This window comes from Callorhinus ursinus, unplaced genomic scaffold (genome assembly GCF_003265705.2).
Source record: "Callorhinus ursinus isolate GAN/ISIS: 27379988/994484 unplaced genomic scaffold, GSC_fseal_2.0 scaffold4, whole genome shotgun sequence".
In the NCBI taxonomy this organism is placed as follows: domain Eukaryota; kingdom Metazoa; phylum Chordata; class Mammalia; order Carnivora; family Otariidae; genus Callorhinus; species Callorhinus ursinus.
Genome location: NW_027397066.1, coordinates 215,989 through 233,466, shown reverse-complemented (window position 1 = coordinate 233,466; position 17,478 = coordinate 215,989). Strand labels below are relative to the sequence as shown.

The 17,478-nt window shown below is 58.6% G+C and overlaps 1 protein-coding gene across 1 annotated transcript in view; it reads left to right on the top strand.

Annotated features, from left to right (window-relative positions):
* CPLX1 (complexin 1) overlaps positions 1–15,991 on the top strand; it is a 35,837-nt gene extending 19,846 nt beyond the window's left edge. Inside the window, exons 3-4 of the mRNA XM_025886915.2 lie at positions 6,864–7,039; positions 14,063–15,991. Of these exons, the coding sequence (XP_025742700.1) occupies positions 6,864–7,039; positions 14,063–14,260 (374 nt within the window). The 3' untranslated portion in view covers positions 14,261–15,991. The remainder of the gene's footprint in view (positions 1–6,863; positions 7,040–14,062) is intronic.
* Positions 15,992–17,478: the final 1,487 nt, after the last annotated feature.

Sequence of the window (17,478 nt, the reverse complement as noted above, 5' to 3'; positions counted from 1 at the left end):
AACGGGACTGTGTGGAGGGGTGGGGCAGCGGGGTCGAAGTCTGGGCGGGCTCTAAATGTGCTGAAAACTCACATTGCTTGCCCAAACTGCTGTGACCCCTGGCCCTTCCCCAGACGGAGAGAGGGCGCACCTCCCCAGCACTCCCCACAGCACACATGGCCACGTTTTTTTTTTTTTTTAAGATTTTATTTATTTATCTGACAGAGAGACAGCGAGAGAGGGAACACAGCAGACGGAGTGGCAGAGGGAGAAGCAGGCTCCCCACTGAGCAGGGAGCCCGATGCGGGGCTCGATCCCAGGACCCCGGGATCATGACCTGAGCCGAAGGCAGACGCTTAACGACTGAGCCACCCAGGCATCGCACATGGCCACATTTTAAAAACGGCTCCAGGGCGCCTGGGTGGCTCAGTTGGTTAAGCGACTGCCTTTGGCTCAGGTCATGATCCTGGAGTCCCGGGATCGAGTCCCGCATCGGGCTCCCTGCTCAGCAGAGAGTCTGCTTCTCCCTCTGACCCTCTTCCCTCTCGTGCTCTCTCTCTCTCTCATTCTCGCTCTCTCAAATAAGTAAATAAATAAAATCTTAAAAAAAAAAGATTAAAACGGCTCCAATCTGATGACCTTGGTGCTGTCCCCAACTCTCTGGACGTTTCTGGGATTCACGGGGAGGGGGCATTTCCCCGTGGCACTCAGGTCAGGTTGTCTCTGACAGTTAAACTGCCAGATGAATCTTAATTTGGTCCAAACCCCAAAGAAAGAAAGAAGAAAGACTTGTTGGTGTTTCGGCTGGAAGTACCCCCCAGACTGCACACGGTTAGGGTTAGGTTTGGGGTAACTGGCATCTTCATTGTGTTAAGCCTGCCCTTCAGGAATCCACAATGTCTGCAAAGCCTTACATTTAGGAGACGTTTTCTACCTACAGGTTCTGTGGATTTCCTTGTTAAACTTATTCCTAAGTATTTGCTCTCTTTATAATTATTGTGGCTAGAACATTGTCCCATTTGTGTCTCAGCCTGTTATTGATTGGATGGTGCAAAACAATGAATTTATATCTATAAATATCACGTCTAGCCAGCCATATTCCGTGATGAGTCGTGGTAGGTTTTCCCTGGGTGTCATGAGTTCTTTAGGTATGTGACCACGTCACCAGCAAAAGAGGGGGGCGGGGGGTGGGGGTGGGAACCTGGTATCTTTATAATACTCATTTTGTTTTCTTATGACAATCAGTAGAACTCCAAGACACTCTCCTATGGATGGTGGGAAGCTGCCCGTGTCCCTCCACCCTTGCAGCTGGAGGCAGGGCAGGGGGGCCCCGTGGCGGCTGAGACCCCTGCTTTGCCTGTCCCACAGGGGTGGGGGTGGCAAGACCGCAGGGCGTGTGGTTTTAATGTTGATGAAGCCCAGCGGATTAATATTTTCTTTTAAGTTCATGCTTTTTGTCACCTCTGTAAGAGATCTTTGCATAAGTCAAGCTCACAGAGATTATTCTCTTATGTTTTCTTCTAGAAGTTTTGTAATTTTAACTTTTACAGTTAGGTCTATGATTGAGCTTTGTGTAAGGAGTGAGGTAAGGGAAGAAATTTACTTATGTATTTATTTGCATGGGAATATCTGGTTGTTGCAGTGTTGCCTGTGAAAAGACTGTCCTTTCCTCATTGAGTTATCTTTGCAGCTTTGTCAAAAAACCCCAGCTGAACATATATGGGTGGGTCCATTTCTGGGCTCTGTTCTGTTCCGTTGACCCATATGTCCACACCGCACTGTCTTGATTATAGGAAGTCTTGAAGTCAAGTATGTAAGTCCTCTAGAGTTACTCTCCTTTTGCAAAGATGTTTTATCTATTCTAGGTTTTCTTCCATGTCTGCATGAATTTAGAATCAGCTGTTAAATTTGTTCAAAAAAACCTGCTTGCATTTCCTTGGGGTTGCACTGAACAAACAGACCAGCCCCTGGAAGACCTACGTCACAGCAGTATTGTGTCCTGGAACGTGGTACATCCCTCCATTCATTCTGGTCTTCCTTAATTCCTCCCAGCAGTTCTGTGGTTTTAGGTGAAGCTGACTGGCACATCTATTAAGAACAGAGACATAGGTATTTTATGTTTTTGTCAGTATTTTTAATGGGATTGTTTTAAAATTTCATTTTCTAATTGTTTGCTGTTAGTATATAAAAATCCATTTGTTGGGGCGCCTGGGTGGCTCAGTCATTGGGCATCTGCCTTCGACTCAGGTCGTGATCCCAGGGTCCTGGGATTGAGCCCTGTATCGGGCTCCCTGCTCCGCGGGAAGCCTGCTTCTCCCTCTCCCACTCCCCCTGCTTGTGTTCCCTCTCTCGCTGTGTCTCTCTCTGTCAAATACATAAATAAAATCTTTAAAAAAGATAAATAAAATTTTAGTTTGTTATTTGCCAAATATTTGTTGAGCACCCAGACATGCCAGACGCTATTCTAGGTGTTGGGGACACAGCCATGAGCTGGTCGGTTCCTGCTCTCGTGGAGCTCACTTTCTGTTGGCAGAGACCGACAAGAAAAAGCAAGCAAATAAACTTACAGTATCATTTCAGGTAACGGGACCTGTGGGAACATAAAGCTGGCTGATGAGGGCTGTTTTCTCTTCCCTCGTTTTTATTTTGGGTTCATTTTCAGATCTGTAATCCACAAGAATTTGTGGTGTCACCGAGGAGTCCTGGGTCACGCTTCCCCACCAGAAATTTATCCCAGCCCCATTTAGAGAAATCTGGTTCTTTCTCCAGGCTTCTGAGGCCCCGCCTCCGTCACCGGTCACGTGCCCAAGTCCTGTGTGTTTGTGGGGCTGCCTGTCCCCTCTGATCCCGATTTCTGGCTCCCTCCACAGCCAGACTGCATCACACCACAGTGCACATGAGCTGTCTGCTCGGCCATCTACTTCCTGGTCCTTTCTTCGGCGTCTGTCTGGCCTCTAGGGGACTTTTAGCTTTTCTGTATGCAAAACTCTTAGCTTGTCATATTTCACAGAATTTCCTTTTTAACTCTTGGGGATGTGATTGAGACTCACTTTGGGGAGAACTGACAGCTTCATTATGGAATCTCCCCAGCCATGAACATGACAATGTCTTCATTTATTTAGAAATAGTTTAGTTTTCCATTAAATTTTGTAATTTTCTCATAGACTTATTTCAAGGTAAAAAATACTTTTCTCTTTTTTAAAAACTGACTTTAATCTAAATGTAACATGGTATGTAGGGTTGGATCCTGGAATAGGAAAGGGTCATTAGTGGGGAAAGTGGTGACATTCAGGTAAGGTCTGTGGTTGCTTCACAGTGTTGCACCTGTGATGATCATACTAGCTTTGATGAGTGTGTCGTAGCCAACCATGCAAGAAGCTGGTCAGGTGTGTGCAGGAATCCTTTGTACCTGGTGACTTCTGTGAATCTAAAACTATTTCCAAATAAAGTTTTAAAAATCAACAATAACATATTATTTAAACATGCATCATTTCAATTACGTATAATGCACCATAAATGAATGCGCCATGGCAGTGACCACTGTTACAGGGGTGACTAGTATGCACGAGGAGCCCCAGGAAAGCCTGTCTGGGTTGGGAGCAGTGGACAAAGTTCTGGAAAAACAGCAGCAAGTGCAGAGTTCCTGAGGTGGGGACATCAGAGCCTGTTGTTCCACCCAGCCTCCCCAGGCCTTTGGAGAAAATTTCTGTGTAGGGCCCAGGCTGAGAAGCACCAGCTGGGTCTGCGCCCCCCCAACCCCATGCACTGTTTTCTCCACCTCTCACCTGGAAACTGAGGCTCAGAGAAGAGTGAGGGAAAAGGGGGGTAGACTCCGGCCTCCTTCCCCACGCTTCTGCCCCCATGGAGCCAGCGTGGGACCCTGGCTGTGGGACCGCGAGCCAGAGTCCACCCACCTTCTGCGTCAGAGACTTGGACCTTGGGGTTGGGGTGGGACCACTCGGTGTCTGTTTCCTCACCTGGAAATGCGGTCGGCAGCTATGGGGCCGGGCCCCCAGGCACCTGCCGCCAGCCCCACCCCCACTGGGCCAGCCCAGGCTCCCCAGCTTCCATGCCAGGGCGGCAAATGGCCTGTGGGGTTTCCATGCCAGGACCAAGCTTCCTGCAGCTTCTGCTAATTCCCAGCCAGGTGGGGCTTCCGGAAGCCTGTTCTTCAGCAAAGCAGTGGAGGCCACAAAGGGGACACCAGGGTCCAGTGGCGCTTGCCCTGAGGGCGGGTCCCGTTCAGACAGTGAGTGGCTTTGCAGCCAGCTGGTGTGGCACTAACCCACACCGCTGTGGGGTGACCTCTGGTGCTCTCACCCCTGGCCTAGGAGAGGCCATGCAGCCTCCCAGAGCCACCCCTCCGTCTGATGGGCCAGGCCCCCCTTGGCTTTCCCTAAGCCCCCCCCAGGCCCGCTCTGGTGTAACAGAGCTCGGCACACAGCTGGTGCTCAGTGGATAGGGCTACAGGCCATGTGCTGTGTTGGAGAAGGAGGTATAGGGGCCACCAAGTCAGGGTGCCTCTCCCGCCCTTCCCCAGCTGTCCTACACTTTTCCCTCCCAGGAGAGAGAGGGGGCGAGACCATTCACCAGCTTGGCTTTTTTGTTTGTTTGTTTGTTGTTTGTTTTAAAAGAGAGAGAGTGTGAGTGGGGCAGGACTGCGGGGGGCGGGAGAGGAATCTCAAGCAGACTCTGCTGAGTGCGGAGGCCGATGATGCCGGGCTCGATCTCACAACCCTGAGATCATGACCTGAGCCAAAACCGAGAGGCTCAACTGACTGAGCCACCCATGCGCCTCCTCCCCCGCCCCTGCCCCAGCTCTGCTTTAATACACCAGTCCTTCTCAGGAGGGAGGAAGAGCTGTTGGTCACTCTCACTGTAGTGTGAATTAGCTGTTCGAGGGGGGAGGTTTACAGAAGAGCGGAACCTCGATGCTGTGGGTGGCCAGCAGGCCAGAGAAGTCGGGAAAATTACAGCTACTCCCTGGATTGTGGGTTGTTGCTGCCTCCCCCACGCCTGCCAGACTGAGAGCGGCCTGGGGGGCAGAGAGATTCTGCTTATTATCTGGACAACTGTTAGAAGAGCGTGCAAGTGACTCTATGACATGGTTTCCCTTGAATCACTGGCTTCAAATCGGCTTTATAAAATTTTGCAGGTGTGCCTGAACATGGACCCTGAGGTTTTAGTTTTCCGTTCCTCTGGATCTGTACCAAATACCCGGTGCAGGAGGCCTCCCTGTCCTCGCAGGGACATGGTGGCCTTGGCGTCCCATACTCCAAGACCCTGTGGTAGTTTCCAGCAGCTAGGAAGCCCCACGGGGAGAGGCATGGCCCAGCCTGACGCACGTCTAGTTTTCAGCCCAGAGCACTCCACCAAAGAGTTCTTCTCTCTCTCTTTTTAAGATTATTTATTTATTTATTTGACAGAGAAAGAGAGAGAGGGAACTAGTGAGCATGAGCAGGGGGAGCAGTGGAGGGAGAGGGAGCAGCAGACTCCCCGCTGAGCAGGGAGCCCGACGTGGGGCTCGATCCCAGGACCCTGAGATCATGACCTGAGCCGAAGGCAGACTCTTCACTGACTGAGCCACCCAGGCGCTCCTAAGAGTTGTTCTCTTGCCACCAACAGCAAGTGGTCTTGCAAACTACGTCCTCTGCTCACACGGTTTGGGGGTCCGTCCTGAGTAACGGCAGGAGCAGCATACAGCACAGACACCTGCCGGAGGAGGAGTGTCTCCAGGCTCAGGACTGCACGGACCTGTGAGGAGCAGACTGAGTATGACAGTCCAGGAGCGCCAAGGAGAGGGAAACGGAGAATCAGAACACGGAGTCCCTGGATTTAGAGAGAAGGGGGCAGTACGGACCTGGGGATGGGGGCACTTCTGGAGAGGGGCAGTGATGGTCGTGCCCACCCACACAGACTTAACAGAGGGGGTTCTGTGCATTTCCACCTCACAGTTTATGCCCAAGGCATGGACTCAGCTAGCCTTGGGCAGTGCTCATGTGGGCTCATCACGGGGTCAGAGGACAGAGGCAGATGGAAGGGTGTCGACGCGACTGGGATGGCTGGTCACTGGTCCTTGCTCAGGACGGCAGGCACAGGGGAGCCCTGGGCTGGGGGGCCCCATTGCGGAGGAAGCATACAGGGGTGATGGGGACGCTGGCCAGGCAGGGCCGCCCCAAGGGGCTGAGCGCCCCAGGCTGAGATTGCCCCCCCATGCCTGTGACGTGGGGCCGCTCTGCGCCCAGGAGCCACTGAAGGGCCGGGGTTCACCGCAGTGCCAGCTGAGCTTGAGCTGTAATTACATGTCTCTGTCCTGTGGGTCGAGTCACAGAGGGCGTCCAGGGAGGTGTTTGTTGTTGCCTGTGAATCAGGAGCTCATGAGAAAAGTGGCGGCTGGTGCAGCAGAGAAATTAGGGCCTTGGTGCTCCAACACGCAGCCCTCCAGCAGCTCTGGGCCGGGGTTACCCCCCAGCCCCTGCACGCCAGAGCCTCAGCAGACACCTCGCCCGGGGCTGCCCCTCAGCCCGCCTGTTCATGCATTCAAACCGTTCCTTCTGCCACCTTCTGTCGGACGCGAGCCCCACAGAAGACATGCCCAGCCCCTCCCGGACTCACACGGACACGTGCACGCAGCCGCACACACAGATGGGCAGATGCATGCACATGTGATCACACGTCCCTGCTGCACGGACCCCCTCCCTCCCCTGACACGCACCAGGCCAGGCTTCCCTCCACGGATAGAAACTTCCAGAACTGGCTGGGGGTAGGGCCGGGAGGGCAGGAGCAGAGATGCAGGGAGGCCCGAGCCCTGGGCCAGGACCCTCGCTGGGCAGCAGCGGCCAAAAGGGGGGAACTGGCCTGACTCACCACCCTGCTGTCCCCAGGGGCCACAAAGGACATGGGGAAGATGCTCGGTGGTGACGAGGAGAAGGACCCCGACGCAGCCAAGAAGGAAGAGGAGCGCCAGGAGGCCCTGCGGCAGGAAGAGGAAGAGCGCAAGGCCAAGTACGCCAAGATGGAGGCCGAGCGTGAGGCCATGCGCCAGGGCATCCGAGACAAGGTAGGCACGGGGCGTGGGGACAGCTGGGCTCCGGCCAGGGCACCCCCACCTCAGCCAGCCTGGACTGGGGCTCTTCCTGCCCTCCTTCGCCTGGCTGCACGGAGCAGACCTTTGGATGGTACATTCCGAAGCTCCGCGAGGTGGTCTGACGGGAGGGGAGCAGCACAGGAGAGGTCCGCACACCCCCGGGAATCCACATCTGCTGCCCAGGCTCGCCAGCATTAGGGCTTACCCTGTGGGACACCAAGTTTTTCCTGCCCTCCACAGTGGGCCGGGGTCCCACCCTCATGACTGGGTCTCCCAGGCTCTCTGGACCAGATGGTGGTTTCTGCAGGAGAAGGCCTTCTCCCACCCTGCCCCTCCCGGAGCTGTCCCGCCAGGCTGCCCAGGGGCAGCCGGCTCTCAGGCAGGCCCTGAGTGGGGTGAGTCATCATGGGCAGGGGAATGCACCCGAGCAGCCCTGGAGGGTCCTCATAGCTTCTGAGGTTCACAACAGGGTGATGGGGGAAAAAGGCCTGCAGACAGGTCTGGCTCAGGGCCGGCGGGGGGGGTAGGCTTCGAGTTGGCAGCCACAGCCTTCCTGGGAATCATCTGGGCTCCCTTCCCCAGTGAGTGGGATGGTGAAAGCATTGTGCCAGTCACAGATGGGGAAACCGAGGCCCAGAGTGGGAGGGGGCAAGGGAGGCTGAGCTGGCTGCAAGGCTCACAAAGCACGGTGCCAGAGCCGCAGGGGGTCCGAGCCCCCGGGGGTGTGTCCACGGCCCATCTTCCGTGGACCATCCAGCAGCCAGGTTGGAAGGGTGGGAGAGAGGGCCGGTGTTGGGGGAGCTGCTCCAGCCCCATCCAGGGTGGGCCAGGCTGGGTGCCAGGTGAGGCAATGGGCCTTCCCCTGGGGACCTGGGAGTTACGTGAGCCCTCAGCCTCCCCCAAACCATATGGCCTCCCAAGGTCTTCAAGGCTACCCTGGCCCCAAGCCAGGCTGGGCTTCCTCCACCAAAGGTGCCTGTGGCCTGGCGGTCACTGGGTTCAGGTGCCCGGGTAGGAGACTCGGGAAGGGGGGAGTGTTGCCTTGCTTGGTTCCTTCCTGCCCCTAACCCTGATGACCCTGGCTCTGGGTTCTGAGAGAGGTGTCCCCAGGCCCTGCGGATAAAACCTGCTGGTAGGGAGCTGGGTCCCCTCAGGAGATCTCCGTGGTCCCTGGCCCTGGACTCTGAGATGCCCAGGCTGCAGGGTGGCAGAGCCTAGACAGCAGGATCTTCCCACCTGCTGAGTTCTGCCTCAGTGTACCCAGGGAGGGGCCAGCTCCACCCAGCCTGAGGGCCAGGCCTCCCAAGGTGGGACGGCCCAGCTGGGGTGCCTGCACATCTCTGAGCCCACGTGGGGCCCCCGAATTGATAGGGGTGTGGGGACCGCAAACCTCAACATCCCACCACTGGTCACTGGACACCTTTTCTGGGGACCTGCAAAAAGCTCCTGATTTTGCTGTGAGAGCCACTCACGAGCACCACCTGCCCCTTTCTGCCCCAGCACTGGCCCCTTCTGGGTCAGGCAGCTTAGGCTGTCGGGGGGCATGACTGTATGGATCAGGAAATGGGGGGATGAGGCAGGAGGGGGAGAACCAAGAGACAGAGACAGACAGATGCCCAGGCAGGATGTCTTCTAAGAGGGGAGGGACCGGGGGGTGGTGGCCATGGCTGGAGGGAGCTGAGGGAGGGACAGAGACAGAGGGATTGGGGCGGGGGGCGGTAGGCGGTGAGAGAGAGGGCTGGAGCAGCTGTGTTCCGAAGTCTGTCTGTCTGTCTGTGTCCAGCCACCCAGCTGCCCGTGGCTTTGCCCCCGGTGTGCACCCCAGTGTCGGATCCTGGGAGGGCCTGGCCTTGAGCCTCACAGACAGCTCACAGTGTTTGGACAGGCCTCGGAGCCCCTGGGGGTGTGGAGTGGGGGTGGCCTCCCCAGTCTCCCCCATCAGGAGGCAGGTGCCAAGTGAGCCCCCTCCCTTGAGCCTGGCCCTGGCCCTCGGAGACCCATGTGCATTCGTGTGAGTTCATGGGCTCAACAGACTCCACTCATTTCACCTTTAATATGGAAGCCCTTTATGTCCCTCCTCTCTTCAAACCGTCCGCTGGCTCCCATTTCATCCGGAGCCCCAGCCCAGGCCTGTGGGGACTTATGCCCACTGGGCACTGGGCCTCCTTGGGGTCCACGTCCCCAGTGCCCCTAGGCCGCTGCGTGGTTGCTTCTCTCTGGATCTCTCCCTGAGGCCCCTCCCTCCCCTCCCCACCCTCCACACAGTCTTCCCCGTCTCCTGCTTTACTTGGCTCCCCAAACCTTCTTTTATCCAACACACTCCTGTTTTTTACTTGTTTGCTGTTCATTGTCCACCCCCAGGTGGAGGGTGGGGGCTTTGGCTGTTTTGTGCCTGGCTCTGTTCCTGTTGACTGAAACGGAGCCTGGCCCTGTGGGTGCTGAGCCAGTGAATGAGTGAGGGAGTGGGTGCTCGAATGAGCTTGAGCTCCACAACAGAGTGATGGGGACCTGGGGAACAGTCCCGGCATGAGGCCTGGTGGAAGTGGGAGGTGCCGCCTCCCTGGGTACACTGCTCCTAATGCTTCATGGATGAGGACCCTCACCAAGCTCCCCCGAGTGATGGATCTGTCCTCAAGACCCCCAGCGCTGGGGTGGCTCTGTGGAGGGCTGCACCCCTTGGCAGAGCCTCAGGGCCCCCTCTCTCCCCACGTGAGCACCCCTACCTGGAATCCCCTTGGATGTGCTGGGGGCCTTCACCTTCTCTGCCAGCCCCGGAGGCTGGGCCTCGCCCCTTCCTGCACACATCTGGGTTCTGTTCTCGTGGGCCCAGTGGGCACGGGGGCATCTACTGAACCCAGTCACACGGGCAGGGGTCAGAGCACCTCGGGCTGGGCCGTGGTTCCCTTACCTGCTCAGGCTGATCATTTTCCAAGCTATCGTGGGATTAGGTAGGACGAGTGGCCCAGGACCTGTCCCCTGAGGGTCCAGCTGCAGGGAAGGTGTGGGTATGTTAGGGACACCTGCTGGGGTCCACTTAGACACCACAAAACTGAGTCTGCCAGGCAGGGGCCTTTCCTGTGTGGCTGCAGAGCTAAATGAGACAGTGGTCACCTGGCCAGGCATTGGGTAGGGGGTGGTGCCGGTGCTGGGCAGACGGGGACAATGGTGAGTCCCTCCATTCATGGGTCGGAGGCAGCTCAGGAGGGGGTCTGGCATGTTTTGGATGCTGGAGCCCAGGTCTTCCCAGTGCCACCACTCCAACCTCCAGAATGTGGCCCACTCCCTCCTCTGAGCCCCAGGGCCTCCTGGAAATGGAGGCAGCTCAGACCAGGAGTGGAGGCTGTGCACTGATGGGGTGGGGTGCAGGGCTGGAGCTGACCCCCTTGCCAGCAGCCATCCCAAGTGGTGAGGGCAGGGCATCTGCTTGGGTGGGGGCAGCATCTGGTCCCCGCTGCACCCGGAGCACCATTGAGTGACCAAGCTCCCAGGTCCTGCCCCTAAGAGGTCTGCCTGACATTCACGTCCACTGGTTTCTCTGCAGAGCCCTCTTCCACCTGCCCACGTAACCCTTCCCACTTTCCTCCTGTTCCCCACAGGTGGGAACCCTGCTCTTCAGGTGTGGCTCCCCCAGATTATCCTCGCTGGCCCCCAGCACCAGACCCAGCTTCCTCCAGTCCTGCCCTGGTGCCACATACCCCTAGGCCTCATGGGGGCTGGTCAGAAAAGGGGGTGCTGAGCTGCCCAGTCCAGGGCTCCATCAGATGGGTGGGAGGTCCATGAGATGGAGGGCATAGGGGCCAGGGTCACGTGTCCTCTGGGGCACCCAGGTCCCTTGGCGACCTCATCCAAGGAAAGCAGAAGCAGGCTTGTAGGATGTCTCACCTTAGGGGTCGGTGGGCAGAGCCTCCCTCTCCCCACCCCATCATGGTGCACCTGTGAGATTGACCCACCTGTGCTTATTTGCGGATGCGCTGCCTGGTTTGCATATGCATTTCCTGATTTGCATACTCACCTTCTGGTTTGCATGCCCACCACCAGGTTTGGTGATCCTCGGCTTTGAGCCACAACCACCCCCCTCCCAGCCCACCCAGTCCCCCACATCCCCTTGATCACTCAAGGTTCAGTCTGAGGTTTGTGCTGATAGTATAAGTGTGCATGGGATTGCCGATTATTTGTTGTTTTGGAATATTACAGATCCTCACTGTTAATTAGCACCAGGTTCCTCCCAGCCGCAGGGTGTGGGGTGGGACCCTGCCATCTTCGTGGTCAGTGTGGAGGCTAGGCACCTCCAGTGAGTGCCTGGACCAGCTGTGGTTGGACATTTGTCCCCGGAGCTCAGGAGCCTCAGATCAGCTCTTAGGCAGATCACACTGGAGCCAAGCTCTGGGGTGGACCCCAGCTCTGGAGTCCCCCCCCCAACAGAGTAATTGTGACCTTCAGGTGGAGCCCAGTGGCCGCGGCCTTGGCATGACTTTGAGTCTCACTGGAGTGACGGGGCTGGGGGCTGGGGTCTCCTTTCTGGACGCCAGAGGGGACAGCCCCAACACTGCAGACAGTGGCTGCTCAGAGCTTGCCTCTCTGGTCGGGGAGATCACTGTGCTCAACTGTACACAACGTGCTGTCGCCGTAACACGCGTGTCCCCCGAGCACAGGCACTTTCGTGGTGAGTGTGAGTGCAGGCTTTAGGCAGCACAGCCTCCTGGGTCCAGCCCACAGACCGGCACCCTGGCGCTTGAATGTTCCTGCCGCGTGCACAGACGTCTGTGGCTGGAGGAGTCTGCTGGAGTCTGTGCCCTGGGCTGGAGGGAAGCTCTCTCTGGTCTGACCTAGTTTCTGGCAGTGTCTCTCTCCCCTGACCACGTTCCACCCCACAGGGCTCCAAGCCATATGTCCTTCCTTCCCCTTCCAAGCCTAAGCGCCACTCCCTCTGCCGTGAGTTTGTCCCTGAGTAGTGACCCAGGAACAGGACCTGTGCTGCTTGTGCAAGGGAGTGCCCAGTGTCTGGCCAGCTTGTCACACTCTGTGCCTTGGCTGACCTGACACCAGTGCTCAGTACGACGGGCCCTCTGGCCCATGTGCCTGCTGCCCAGGATGTTCCCTGGGTGCCCCCATCAGCCCCTCACTGAGACCTTCCCAGCACAGGGGACCGTGGGCTGCTCAGGCTCCTGCTGAAGAAGCACGGATGAACCCCTCATTCCTCTCTCAGTGTCTGGCAAGTGCCCAAGGAAGCCCCAGGCTGTGCTCTGGTCACAGGTGGGCAGAGAGCATGGCTTCTTCCTCTCTGACCTCTGCTGAAGGTGGCCATTGACTTCCCCGTGCCCGAAGCCACCTGCAGCCTCAGGGAGTGGAGAGGTGCAGAGGTTTCTGTCAGCATCGTCAGCAGGCTAGGGGTGGGACACAGCCAGCCCCCCCAAAATCTGGAAGCAGAGGGAAGGTCCTTCTTGGAGAGTGGGGCATTCCCCCACCCCCGCCCCGACAAGCACCAGAAGCAGAATCCACTTTTGCTGGGAGGGGTTGGCAAGGAGAGATGAGTGAGCCATGGGGCCAGTCCTCCCCCTGGGCAGGAACACCTCCTCCCTGAGGCCAGTGATCCTGTGCTTGTCCCCAGTAGAAATCTGGAGTCTGTGGATAATCGTTGACACCGACACGCTCTCCCCCGTTGTCTCTGTTTACCCTTGTTAATGCTTCTGCCCCTGTGCATTCCCTATGTGTGATCCAGAACCTCAGACCTGGCCAAGGGGTGCCCCTCTTTCCAGCCTCCATGGGTCCCAAGCTTGGCCCATCAGAGACCACCAGCCCCGAAACCCATGAGTCCAGTGTGACCCCGCCCAGTTCCCACCAGCCCTGAAGCAGGAGGCCTCCTGGTGACCACAGGCTCCTCCTCCTCCGTCCTGCAGGGCTGGTTCCTGCAGGGCCAGTGGTAGGCCTGGGGGGAGGGGGCATGTGTCCATCTCTTAGAAACTTATTCTCTCAGTTTTGGAGGCCAGAAGTCCACAATCAGGATGTGGGCGGCCTGCCCTCGTTCTGAAACCTGCAGGGGAGAACCCGTCCTGGTCTCCCCTGTGGCCCCTGTCAGTCCTCGGTGCCCCTGGCTTGTAGCCAGCCTTTCTCCACTCTCCTGTGGCTTTGTCTGCCCTTGTCTTTCCTCTACAAGGAAACTATCACTGGATTCAGGGACCAGGCTGATCTCCTTACCTTAATAACATCTGCAAAGACCCTATTTCCAAATAAGGCTTCATTCTAAGGTTCCAGGTGACAAGAATTTTGGGGGGACACCATTCTACCCACTACAGAGGGGAAACTGGAAATGGGGGGCTCAGGGGTGCCCGGGAGTGTTGGCTGAGGGCACGCCTAGGCGGGGCTCCAGAACATCCACCTAGAACTGCCACTGGGCACCCTCCCCTCGCTGTCCAGGTAGGGGCGGGGGTCCTGGCGGCATCTAGGGAGAGTTGTCCAGGCCTGAGGTGTGACCACGCCTCACCCGACCAGGGATCTGGGTGGCGTGGGCCCACCAGCCACGGACCAGTGGGTTCTTCACCGCGGCCGGCAGACATGCTGCCTGCCCCTCCTAGCCCATAGCTCAGGCCCGCTGAGCACAGCGCCAGCTCCCTGGGAGGGTGAGGCAGGATGGGGGGGGAGGGGCCGGGGGCAGGGCGGGGGCGCAGCTTTGGCGCTGGTGGGGATTGACCTTCCCCCTTCCCTCTACTCCCCACTCAACACAGCCCCCCAAGCCCCGGCTTCCACTGTCGCCCCTGCACACCCCATGGGGTCCCCCACACCGTTCCAGGCACCCTCCTGTGTGGGGAATTTGTCTTCTGGGGTCTTGGCGGCAGTCGGTGGGCCCAGGGGCTCCCGCACACCCTCACAGCCGCGGGCACTGCCTCTTGAAGCCTCTTGGCCCATCCTGCAGGCGCAGGAAGGGTCCAGGTGTGGCGCCCAGAGCCAGGCCTGGGCTGGGAAACCCGCTCGCAGTCTGACCCACTCCCCTCCCCCCAGTACGGTATCAAGAAGAAGGAGGAGCGCGAGGCCGAGGCCCAGGCCGCCATGGAGGCCAATTCGGAGGGCAGCCTGACGAGGCCCAAGAAGGCCATCCCGCCGGGCTGTGGGGACGAGCCGGAGGAGGAAGATGAGAGCATCCTGGACACGGTCATCAAGTACCTGCCCGGGCCGCTGCAGGACATGTTCAAGAAGTAACGACCCTGCGCCGGACGGCAGCCCCCGCCAGAGCCCGGAGCCCCTACCCCCCTCGCCGCCCTCGCCTACCTCCCCCCTGGACATGCCCTCCGCGGAGGCCCCTTGAAGGGATGTCGGGAGCAGAGTGCAGCCCCCAACGCCGATATAAGCCATAGTCCTAGCTCTATCAGCCCCATGCCCCCCTCATACCTCGGGAGCCTGCACGCCCCTCTCACCCCCACCCCTCTCCCTGCACTGCCATCGCCACCGCCACCGGGGGAGGGGCGCCCGCCCCTCCCCAGGGCCCCTGTGGTCTGTGCTGCAGGCCCCGGGGACCAGCCCACGTGCTCCTCTGGGTTGGACCCTCCCCCAGAGCCTGGGATGTCCCTTACTGCTCCCGCCCTTCACACCCACCCAGCAGTGCCCAAGGCCAGGGCCACCGAAAGGGCCAGCATCTTGACCACCCCTCGGTGCGCCATTCCTGCGTTGGTGGGCACTGACAGTCTGGTCCCAAACTCAGGAGCACAGCCATAGTGGGGGGAAGGCGGGTATGCAGGCTGGGAGGGGAACAGGGAGGGGCGAGCAGCCTCCCCCATCCCCACAATGACACCTGGGTAGCAGGATCTCTGAATCTTCCTGTCTGAAGGTTGCCCACCTCCACCTGCACCCCTCCCATCCATTGCCCATCTGTCTCTCCCTGTCCTTCACTCTCCCTTCTCGGCCCACTCCTCTGGAAGGCTTAGCTTCTTAGAAATACCGGGGACCTGGCTCTCTTCTAAACTAAGGGAAACAAAGCAATAGGCCTAGGGGGAAACTTCCCAGACACCCCCCCCCTCAGTGTGGAATACACACAGACTCTCACACATCCCTCTAACTCGTGCCCCTCCGAGTCCGTGGGCCCAGCCCACTCCCCTCCCTGGTTGGCACCTCCAGTCTCACCATCGGAGGCTGCTCTGGATGGGGGGATCCCCTGCCCTCACCCTGTGCACCCGCACTCCCTCAAGGAGATCTGGGAGGAGACGCAGAGCCCTCAGATGAGTGCGGTGCGTCTGGAGACAGAAAGGCCGGCCCTGCCCTCCCCCGCAGGGAGCCCGCCCCTCGAGGTGGGGACTGCCCGGTGGCCTTGCGCTCAGCGGAGGCGGGGTTTGACGGGAACCGCCGCGGGCCTCCCGAACCCTTCCGTCTCCCTCACCCTTGTTTTCCTTTGCATCACGACATGTTGAATCTCAGGTAAATGAGGTCTTACGTGTTTGGGGAGTTTTGTCGTGACAGAAAGCCCGTTGCCTCGGTGCTCGGGGCCTCTTTCTGTCCATATCACAAATTCATTGTGTCCACGTGTTGCGGGCCAGGGGCGTGGCCCTCCGTCGCTCTTTAGAGAAGCCATATCAATAGACCGCAATACGAACCGCGCACGCCCCCTGCTCCAAGACGTGAGAGCGTGTCCGGGCGCCCCCGCGCCGCCTCGGTGCGCCCCGTGCGTCCCGCGCCCTCTCTGACTCCTCCTGGTCCCACGTCTTTTTTAAATGCCTGTTTTCACACTTTGAAAAGCCAGCTCTGAGCAGACAGGGCGCTGTCTCGTAGAAACCCCGCATCCCGTTCCCAGCGCATGGGGCGCCCGGAGCAGCCGAGCTTAGCGTAAACTGTGGATGTCGTCCGTCCTTCTGTCTTTGCGCCTGGGCCTCCTCCTGCATGTCGGGGGCCGTCGCGTGTGTAGTCTCTGGATGGAATCACAGCCAATAAAACACCACAGTGATTTCACACCGTGTGGCCATTCTCTCCGCCTTGGCAGCCAGAGGGCAGACTGGGGTCCTGGCAGGAGGGGCCTGACCCCGTTGGACAGGTCTCACTCACTTCCACGTCCTGCCAGATAGGAGGCACCTTCCCCTGTCCTGGGACAACTGCAGGGTCTCCCCACCGCCCTGACCCAGATTCACCCAGTTCTCTCTAAGGCAGACCCAGGGTAATCATCTAAAAGGCAGACCAGCCCCTTTGGGGCTCCCTTTCTTCCTCTCCCCTCCCCCCTCCTTCCATGAGTCTCCCACCTGCACAGACCCCTTGACAGGCCTTGCCTTCCCCACAGATAGGCCAGGCCCTGGAGGGCCCAGGTCCCACTGTGTTGGCCACACTTTCGGCCAACCCCCCACCACCTTAAACTCCTTCGCAGCCCTGAGGATCCTGTCTCTAGTCTGTCCTGTGGTGGCCATCTCCTCCCTGTGGCCTTAGGGAGGCCTCTGTGCCCTGAGGGAGCTCTGGGTCCCACGCCCCACCGGGGAAGCCTGCCCATCTGGGCTGACGCTGGAGGAGGTGCCCGTGGAACCCCGGGCACCCTGACCCGGCCCAGAGAACAGCCTTGCTCTCTCCCTTCTGGGCCCCCACCCATGTCAGTCCCATACCCAAAACCTACCCCAAGGTGCCACGGTTACTTGTATCCCCAGAAAGGACGTGTGTGGCCTCCACTTCTGGGGGCCTCTCTCCAGGGAGCAAGTCTGGGTCACCTGTGATTTTCCTCACACTGCTGGCCAGAAATGCTTTCAGCAAAACCTGCCCAGTCTTGGCAAGTAGAAAGGCTACACTCATCCCCCACCCCTGCCCCCTGCACGCTTCCCCACAGAGCTGTGCCCTGAAGCCTGCTCCAGAGCCATCACTCCTTTGCCTCTGCCTCAGGGGCTGGGTGGTGTCAGGAAGGGGGGTATGGGAGGACCTGCCTCCGGGGGGAGTTTGGACCCCAGCCCCGAGTACCACCCAGTGTGCCTTTGCCCCCTGAGGAGAGAGCAGCTGTCCATCCTCCCTCCCCGGATCCAAAACACTGACAGAGTCTTTGCAGCCAACTCGGTGCCTTTAGGTTTTGCATGCCTCCCCACCCCCACCCCCAGGATGGCCCCTTTTAGAAGGGCACTGAAAATGGCATCCACCGTTCCGTCTCCACTCCCCGCACCACCCAGCCTAGCAGGGACTGGGCTTAGTCCTGAGCAACAACCTGGATATGCTAGGTGACCTGGCACCCCTTCCCTCTGGCTAGCCCTTCCTCAGCGACCTCAGGTGACGGTGTCTGAGGACTCCAGGTAAAGATGCTTGCTCACTTGGTGTTTACTGAATCCCTCTGACGTGCCGAGCTCAGTTTTATGCACCAGGGATAACTGACGTCGCGTCCTCCTGGAACTGATTTTTCCAGTGACAAGAGACAGATGATAAAAACATAAATCAAGTGGTGGTTTCTTCTGTGGAGGAAATTGAGTGGA